This window comes from Priapulus caudatus, unplaced genomic scaffold (genome assembly GCF_000485595.1).
Source record: "Priapulus caudatus unplaced genomic scaffold, Priapulus_caudatus-5.0.1 Scaffold889, whole genome shotgun sequence".
NCBI classification, from domain to species: domain Eukaryota; kingdom Metazoa; phylum Priapulida; class Priapulimorpha; order Priapulimorphida; family Priapulidae; genus Priapulus; species Priapulus caudatus.
Genome location: NW_014577950.1, coordinates 118,619 through 128,233, shown reverse-complemented (window position 1 = coordinate 128,233; position 9,615 = coordinate 118,619). Strand labels below are relative to the sequence as shown.

The 9,615-nt window shown below is 42.1% G+C and overlaps 1 protein-coding gene and 2 long non-coding RNA genes across 3 annotated transcripts; 1 reads left to right on the top strand and 2 right to left on the bottom strand.

Annotated features, from left to right (window-relative positions):
• Positions 1 to 2,892: 2,892 nt before the first annotated feature.
• On the bottom strand, positions 2,893 to 5,504 carry LOC106814242 (zinc finger protein 45-like). The gene is made up of 2 exons (XM_014818540.1): positions 5,203 to 5,504; positions 2,893 to 3,572 (listed from the first exon to the last, which is right to left on the bottom strand). The coding sequence occupies exons 1-2, from the start codon at positions 5,337 to 5,339 to the stop codon at positions 2,909 to 2,911; spliced, it is 801 nt and encodes a 266-aa protein (XP_014674026.1). The 5' UTR covers positions 5,340 to 5,504; the 3' UTR covers positions 2,893 to 2,908.
• Positions 3,984 to 4,865, top strand: LOC106814243. Its single transcript, XR_001394581.1, has 3 exons — positions 3,984 to 4,183; positions 4,403 to 4,527; positions 4,793 to 4,865. It is a non-coding gene; the product is annotated as an uncharacterized LOC106814243 (long non-coding RNA).
• Positions 5,505 to 7,769: 2,265 nt separating the features above from the next.
• Positions 7,770 to 9,588, bottom strand: LOC106814244. The gene is made up of 3 exons (XR_001394582.1): positions 8,945 to 9,588; positions 8,495 to 8,589; positions 7,770 to 8,109 (listed from the first exon to the last, which is right to left on the bottom strand). It is a non-coding gene; the product is annotated as an uncharacterized LOC106814244 (long non-coding RNA).
• Between the last annotated feature and the right edge of the window lie 27 nt (positions 9,589 to 9,615).

The following is a 9,615-nucleotide window of genomic DNA, read 5'->3' as shown; positions in this document are numbered from 1 at the left end:
TTACGAGTCTAATGAGTTAGGAATCTGGCTCTATTATATCAGGAGTAGATAAAGGGACCTTTATCTACTCCTGATTATATCAAGGTGGTCATAGCGGCGGTGTCTTTGGAGTTTGGCCAGCGATACAACCCCGCCGCGACTGGGCCCCTATCCGCTAGACTCTTATATTTACCTGCGTGTCTCTACCGTGCATCCTCGTGCATCTCTCGCGAATAACTTTGCATATACGTGTATCTCCGTCATATATAAGCCATCACATTCAATAGTCAAACCAGTCACATATGTTAACCTTGTTTCATATGGGTGCGGTCTTGTTTCGGGGATGCGACCTATATAACGGTGCATTAACTGTGGATCAATCCTAACTATTAACTTTAGTACTTCTACTGGCCCGCGGCGTTGTCCTTGTAATCGTTACGTAATGGCTGCGAGCGACAACAGTTGCGACGGTAAAACCTAAATAGAAATAATTAGACTATAATAATACTAGGAATAATACTGTTATATAATATACTATAATATTAGGAATAATACTAGTTAATTTTGTTCCAATAATATTCCAGCAGTTAGTGCGAATTAACCGATTGTCTTCCGCCGCTCTGCTATAAGTACTGCCAAGAGCTATTATCAGCTCTATTAGCTATTAGCTATAAGTTATTAGCCTATTATTAGCTCTATTAACTATAGCTATTATTAGTTCTTGATACTGTCTGAGCCAACATTGCCTTACCACAAGCAACTCGAGTTCTACCTGGCGATACCCGCATCAGACACGCAAGAATCTAAACTGCGCGTATCGTTTCAGCTATCGCTACACACAATGCGACGAGCTACAATACAATAATACTTTCCGACTGCCTTCTTTTTTTCGCTAGAGGCTACCGCAACTCTTTCCGATGAAAGCTTAAGCACACCACGGGCCACATAGCGTCCCCCCACTCAAGGCCGAGATGCGACTTAAACGAACTTCTGAGCCTTTATGCAGTTTCGAGCAGTTTAACGAAGATGAGATTTACGCCAAAAAATTCTTCTCGAGGTCACACTCGGCGAGACAGCCGAGTACTGGTTTTGTGTTAAGATGTGACGAACGGGGCAATTATGGGGAAATTACGGTGGAAGGGAGCGGGATATAGACAGAGACAAACAGACAAGAGAGAAAGAGAGCGAGAGAGAGAGAGAGAGAGAGAGAGAGAGAGACTGTGTTAATGTGTGTGTGTGTGTGTGTGTGTGTGTGTGTGTGTGTGTGTGTGTGTGTGTGTGTGTGTGTGTGCGTGTGCGCGAATGTCGGCGTGTGTGTATGTGTGTGTGCACGCGTGTTTGTCTGGATTCAGATGACTGATGAATGAGAGATAGATAGATAGATAGATAGATAGATAGATAGATAGATAGATAGATAGATAGATAGATATAGATAGATAGCTAGATAGATAGATAGATAGATCGATAGATAGATAGCTATACAGATAGATAGATAGATAGATAGATAGATAGATAGATAGATAGATAGATAGATAGATAGATAGATAGATAGATAGATAGATAGATAGATAGATAGATAGATAGATAGTAGATAGATAGATATAAATAAATAGCTAGCTAGATAGATAAATAGATAGATAGATAGCTAGATAGATAGTAGATAGACAGATAGATAGATAGCTAGATAGATAGCTAGCTAGATAGAGAAATAGAGAGATAGAGAGAGAGTGAGAGAGAGAGAGAGCGAGAGTAGAGAGCGCGCGCACGTACGCACTATTCCACGTACATCACATTAACGCACGCACGCGTCATATTTCCACAAAATTCCTCTCCCTATCATTTTCTCTCGCCATTCTTCTGCATGTTCTTTTCATATTCCTCTTTTTCCTCTTCACGCACTATCCGTATTTCGCGCACCCCCCCCCCCTTCTCTCACCCGCTCTCATTCTCGCCCGCTCTCATAATCTCTTTCTTTCTTTCTTTCTAAAATACCATTTACACATGAAAAAGTAGTCACGCATATAATTTTTATTATTAATATCAAATGGTACTTAAATTGAAGGTTTTCATAGATATTAATAATAAGAAATAAAAAAAATTATGATACATGTTTATTCGCTGCTCTAAAATGGAAACGCATTTATTTCATTGCTATTTTTTTTAAACTTGCTACATTATAAATTATCACATTTGCAGGTTTCATACAAGTATACACGTACACAATTTCCCCATTTTCATTGCTTTAATTGCTTGTACAATGTATTTAGAGGTTAACATTCCTCCTTGTTCATATACATGTAGTTAGATGTGCATTAAACATGAATCAATATATATGCTTTGCAAGTTAATTACATGTATGTCTGAGTGTGCAATTCTGTTGTATTCGAATTAAGAAATCCAGGGAGCAAAAAGACATCCATAAATAAATGATATGACCAAGACTGACTGAACGAGAAGAACCGACACTGCATATCTACCTAAAATACCCCACAATAAATATCATACACACACGTAAAAATCCAAAAAACAAAAAGCACAGGCAGATAGTCGTTCGGTTCAGTACAGGAAACAAACGCACGCACGATTTTACATAGCTTCTGTATAGCATTCATGCATATTATGTAGTATACGGCAAGTATTATCAAGCATACGAGCAAACGCGCGATCCAACTTTTCAGCTATGTACAAATGACCTATGACCCGATGACATCATAGGGCGCCAGTGCGTAACTACGAACTGGCTTATTAACTGTTTAATCGGTAGAATGTCAGTCACATCACTCCTGATTGCATGCACATCGCCTTTCAGGAATTCTTCTCTTATACAAGTCTGAGTGTACGTCACTGGAGTCTACTGGAGAGAGTGCGTCCGTATCCACACGTTGAATTTCTGACGAATTAGCTGTTTAACCCGCATCCATCACATCACTCACAATTGATTGTACGTGGCTTTTCTTTGGTGCGACTGCGTGCGCATGTGTTTCGAGAGAGCGGCCGAGGACAAGCCCCTGAAAGAGCAGATGTCACACGCGTACGGTTTCTCTCCCGTGTGCCAGTGCGAGAGAAAGTGCACCTTGAGGTCGCTGGCGGTCCTACACCTGTATTCGCATATGTCGCACGTGTATCCCGTGTGCGTGCGCGCGTGTCTGTGGAGATGCGTCAGCCGAGAACACCTGTACTCGCATACATCGCACGCGTACGGTTTCTCTCCCGTGTGCGTTCGCATGTGAGTCTTCAGGCTCTCGCGGTAGCAAGTCCTGTACTCGCACGCGTCGCACGCGTACGGTTTCTCGCCCGTGTGCGTGAGAAAGTGCTTCTTGAGGCTGCCGGTGGTGGTGTAGGCGGAGCCGCATATGTCGCACGTGTAAGGTTTCTCTCCCGTGTGCGTTCGCATGTGACACTTCAGGTTGTCCCTGGAGCAAGTCCTGTACTCGCACACGTCACACGCGTATGGTTTCTGGCTCGTGTGCGTGAGAAAGTGCTTCCTGAGGGTGCCGGAAGTGGTGTAGGCGGAGCCGCATATGTCGCACGTGTAAGGTTTCTCTCCCGTGTGCGTGCGTGCGTGGCTCTGGAGATTCGCCAGCTGAGAACTCCTGTACTCGCATACATCGCACGCGTACGGTTTCTCTCCCGTGTGCGTGCGATAGCAACAGACCTCAGATGAGCCCAGACGCTCTGCGGCTCTTGTTTCATAATATGATGATCAATGATTCGGGCCTGTAAAACCTAGTGTGGGCCAGTGAATTATACATTTCTACAGGCCCGCTGGGCCAATGAGGGTGGAAGTTTTTCGTGCAGACTGCGTTAATGTAAGATTTTAATCGTACTGATACGTTTGAACTTGGTAGCGATTTAATTCTGATTACATACCATGATATCAAAACAAGATGATCAATAACACCATCCGTGATCAGTTCCTCCCTGCTAGATATGGATCATCCGTGCATTTCACTTCGTGAAGGGAGAAGATACTAATAGAAGCCTTATGCACGTTACGCTCATTTTAAGGAGGGCGTGAGGCCGAGGAGGCTGGACAAGCTTTCGAAGACGTATGGTTTCCCGGTGGGACTGGCGGCGCTCCTGGACGAGGTGGGCATCGACGTCGCTCAGCACGTTGCCGAGGACCTGGGCAAGGCGTTCCCCGACCGCCTGGTGGGATCGGACCCTAACCTTCTGAAGGACATGGTCGCCGCTGGATTCCTGGGTGAGGAGCATGCAGGGAACATGCGACCGCTGTTGCGTTCGATGCGCAACTCGAGCTCTGCATTGTGCTTTAATTTGTTTCGATTGCAAACGAGGGAGAACCAATGGGTGATTGAGGACGTATGCGAGGGGGATTTGGTGCAAGTGAGCAACAGTAAGAGAAGCCTTACTGTATTGCGTGACGAATTTCTGACGACGGTTTTTGTTTTATTATATGCAGGTAGGAAGTCGGGCAAGGGTAACTACCTTTACAAAAAAGGGTTCTAAGCAGCGAGCCATCAACCCCGGAGCTGAGGAAATTTTCAAGAAGTATTACATTGAGCCGACGGGCAGGTAATAGAACCGGTTCGTTTTATAGTTATTCCTTGTTTCAAGTAACACCCCACATACGTGCAATGTAAGAATGAAGTGCGGTATCAATAACTCATAATTAAATATATTACGCATCGATATAGCATATATATAGCAGGTAACGAAACTCGGACCTGAAAATCGATTTTATGAAGCTAATCTACTAAAACAAGACACGGTTATGGTTATGTCACTTCGTGGTTTTGATTTCGATTACTTATCATTTTATACACACGTCTATGTGTATTTCTTGTGACAGGTGCAATCAGCCCATCTGGACATATGCCGATTTTCGGAAGAACCAGAGGGCAGACAAAACAGCTGAAGGATTTGTGGACTCTACTGAAATATTAATGTCAAATATTCTTATATTGAACAATTCATGCAAATTTGAGATATTAAATGATGTTATCTCAATAGGTGAATGATTGCCATAGGAAAACAAATTCTTTTGCCCATATGTGCTATATTCAAACATTTTCAAAAATTCAGATTTTTAGTTTTATTTTATCTGCTAGATTTTTAGGGCTTGCCATTAGGGCTGTTCCAATTTTATGTTATTTTTTGCTTCGTTTTCCTATATTTTCTAGTATTTTCTCAAATTTATGTCAAGAAATGTGGAAACAGTAATCCTGATTTATATTGTCGAAATAAAAAAGCACAGTGTACCTGTACTCGCATACATCGCACGCGTACGGTTTCTCTCCCGTGTGCGTGCGTGCGTGCGCCTGTAAGCCACTGAGCCGAGAGCATCGGTACCCGCACGTATCGCACGCGTACGGTTTCTCTCCCGTGTGCGTTCGCATGTGCTGTTTCAGGCTCTCGCGGGAGCACGTCCTGTACTCGCACACGTCACACGCGTACGGTTTCTCCCCCGCTTCGCTCTGCACGTCCGAGCGAGGAGGAGCAGGAGGAGAAGAAGATGTTGGAGAAAGAAGAGCAGGAGGAGGAGACGGAGGAGCAGAAGAAGCAGGAGCAGGAGAAGAAGGAGCAGGAGAAGAAGAAGCAGGAGAAGGGGGAAAAAGAAGAAAAGAAGAAGCAGAAGGAAGAGAAGAAGGTTCCATCAAGCGGGCGGTGATCGAGATCACGATTTCTCCTCAATGCAGGTTCCTCTCCCACTTTCTTCCCCGATGCAGGTTCCTCTCTGTCGTCCGCTTTCCTGCGGACAAAAAATAGAGAGCACGGATAACTTCCCCTGCCTCACAAGGAGATGAAGTCAGATTCGTTTGCTGTGGGCATAGCACTAAAAATCACGAGTTATACTTAATAGGACAGGACTGCACAACGAAGAGTAAAGTTTTCAAAATGTTAGTGTGTAGCAAGTTTTTCAGAGTATAGATACACGTGAACTCGATGGAGTCACGTGACCAAATCACCACGTCAATGGCAACATTAAACATTATGCCCAGACATTTCTAAAGTCAATCACTATAGTGATTTGTTCATTGGCATATCTACAGGAAGTGAGAAACTATATATATAAGCAAGAGGTATCTATAGGCAATTGTTGTTGTTGCTTTTCTTTAATTTAAAGTAATAAATTCGAGAATTCTCCAGGGTTTCCCAACTTTTCCGACACTTACCGTTATTGCTAGAGTAACAGCAATTGTCTAGAGTAACAATAAAATGTCGTAGAATCTTCGTATTCACCAAAACATGCAATTTTCGAACTAGTTTGGCAAACGAACGTTTGTTGTAATCTTAGGACTAGTGCCGATAGGTCTTCTCAGCTAATAGCGCCACCTATCTGCCATAGACATACAATCTATCTCAAATGCAATTGTTTTCAAATCCGGCAAATTACAAGTTTACACATTTAACGAATCTCGCAGATCGATGTCATTTTCATTGTGTTACCATGTGTTCATATCCAATTTTCTATGTTATAACTGCATAAAATCTTGGTGTTTTATTAATGTTGGTGAAATCAGTAATATATCCACTGTGAGGTGAGCCTATATTTAGCTATATTTTTTTCGGATTGAGCGTTTCTGAGCAAAAATCTCATAATAGTCAGTTTAATAAAATTTGCAAAAATTGATGAAATAACTCTTCATTTCATTTTTGTGTACTTATNCTGTAGTCGGAAATGCGTGAGGAGGACGGCGTATGTCGATAAGAGTAGAGTTGAGCATAGACGTTAGTACACGTAGAGTAGAATAGCATAGATAACTAGATAGGATAGCTAGATAATCTATAGATAGCATAGAAACTATAAATGGATATATAGATAAGCGTAGCATAGATAGATAGATATAAATAGATAGATTGAGCATAGATAGATAGACAGACAGATAGATAGGCATAGTATCCTCACCGCACTGACCTAGGGTATAGCGATAGGTTACGATCAAGGAGTCAGTCATAGATCAGGATAGATAGATAGATAGATAGGTAGATAGGATAGATAGATAGATAGTCTAGCTAGATAGAAGATAGAGAGAGATAAGAGAGCAGAGAGAGAGAGAGAGAGAGAGAGATGAGCAGGAGATGACGAGAGAGAGAACTAAATGGCGTCCATAGTCTCTTTCTTTTCTCGGGCACTGATCGTCTCACTCGAATTCTCCCCGCCGCCCCCCCCTGTCGTATCTTACCGTGGCGCGCCCTCGCCTTCTTCACTTTCCTTCCCCCGCCCCCCCCTTTCTCTGCGTTTCTCCCTTTTGCCTCCTCCGGCTTTCTTGCTTCACTATTTACTCGATGTTTGTTGGCCTAACGACATTCCAATAGTATACGAGATTACTGTACGTGTGCGCCAGTCGTCGGCGTTAAATTCCTGGAGCGGGGGTGGCAGGTGTTATGTACCTCAATTTCGATTACCAATATAAATGTAACTTAAAAAAAAAAGCGACCCTACGGGCCGATTTCGCGGCAAACAAAAATGTCCATTTGATGCCAGTGTAATTATAAAACACAATTGGAATTATGAAATGTTATTCATTAATTAATGTAATAATGTTATTCCGAATAAGTACTCATTATTCCTGATTCATTAAATGATATATGACTGCACCAGAGTTTGCTTTCACCTGTTCTACTAACTAATGAGGTATGTACTTTCGAGTTTGATATTCTGTAAATATATGTTTCAGCAATCCATTCGGTGCAATGACTTTAATCACTGGTAATTGATACTTTGTAGGTTAAACATTGGCAATAATTTGCTTTATTAAATATATCACTTGGATCGATTAACTTCTTCACTTTGAGGTAATAACAAATACACTGTTAAAAAGTACCATGTTTTAATAATACACCAACAATTTATTTACATAGCATTCGTGTTACATTTAAATAGTATATTATATATCGATTGTGTGTATTATTATACACGCCCACCTCAAACATAGCAATAATATGACCAAGTGAAAATTGGTTTAATTCTTAGATTTTATGTTTAAAATTCACCGAAACAACAACAGCCACGCCATTTAACATTCTCGCAACCATGAGTCGTGTTGTCTTCTTCACGGCAGAAGAGCCTCCTCCTCGTCACGCCGGAGGTAGTATGTATGCATGTCACAGCCGTACGAGTCGGCAATCTGCATATATGCCAGCGCCTCCGATAGAACCTCAAACCTGCGACAGACGCCAGATGTTATTATAAAACCCATGTGATATTTCATCTGCTGGCATAATCCTGGGTTATATCTTATTTGCTTACATCTCACCTAACCCATGTCATATACCAGTTTCTAACTTATACCTACGGTATATCTCATCTGATAACATACACCCATGTATTTAATGTACAAGAAACAATTGCAAACTGGTCGCACACAGCAGAGAGACGCTCACTAAAACCCGTGACAACAACTACGAAACATGTCAGACACGGTAAGAGAACAGGTCCTCAACTCGAGCTATCGTCACACAGCCTACATTTCTGCCCGCTCAACGACACATCATTGAAAACGTTCGTTTCACGTTTCGCGACGATGCAACAGATCTCGCGTGCACTCACACGAACAGGATGTCGGTCGGTACGGGGCTGCCCAATGTTGCACCACGGGAGAAGAACTTGTGGATCTTGCCTTTGTACATCTCGAATATCCTTTGCTGCAAAAAAAAATCGAGAACGTACGCACAAATGATTAAAGAACACACGTGTGCTGTGCCGTGAATGCTCCTTACTGCAACAGTGTAAGGTTACCAGCTGCTGTGCCGACCCTTGCTGAGGGGTAGAAATTAACTTTTAAACAAGGGAGTCCAACGGACTCCTTGCCCTCAAAAAGAGGGAGTCCGCAGTCTGACGTTAAAAAAACGTGTAGCGAATCCTCGTGAACTTGTTTGAAATCGCATTGATACGTGTGATTAACATACGGGCAGGTTTTTCACAGTTTATAATTGTATGTACTATAATGAGTGACATGCTCCTGGTATGTTATTGTACACACTGCACTACAACACTCACCTTGTCAGGTCCCACACACCACTGTTGACAAACACGACATCTGGTGTGAATGAGTGCTGTAGCAGCCGATCCAACACATCACGGACATAGTCATTGTAAGCTCTACGGGATAGCAAATACTATTTCATGCCTTCCGCTCTTACAATTGTAATTAACATGAAGGTAACGGTCTGCCACCCATCAGATAACAACACTGTATTTTAAATATAGTTGCTGAACTCCATGTATATAGACCTCGTGCATACAACAAATATCTATGTTGCAGACATGCCAACATTCAATGAAGCCAAAGAGTAATGATTTCTAAATTCCTGGTTTTGACAAACGCCGTAGGTGTCCTCCTCCCATTGAGGGGGGTTTAGGGGTCCTCCCCCAAATTTTTTTTGAAACTTAGATGCTCTGTGGTGCATTCTGGAGCCATCTGTGGCACTTTCAGCATTGATTTAAATTAGGCAAAATGATGTTTTTCTGCCTGAAAATAGTGGGGAAAATCAAGAATTATTTCAGAGATTTATCAAACGAGAACTAAATTTTATTACAGTAAACTTGTGCATACACCCACAATCATAGGGAACATTAATGGATCAGGATACCCTGATTATGTTATCTTTCTTATTGACTCAATAGTGATTACATAGTGACACAAAATAACTTTGATAAAAAATCACTCA

Coding starts and splice junctions, on each gene's coding strand:
- LOC106814242 (XM_014818540.1), bottom strand. CDS start 5,339: ATGCGAACGCACACGGGAGAGAAACCGTACGCGTGCGATACGTGCGGG. Junction 3,573..5,202: donor TGCGATGTATGCGAGTACAG/GTACACTGTGCT, acceptor ATGCGAGTACAG/GAGTTCTCAGCTGGCGAATC.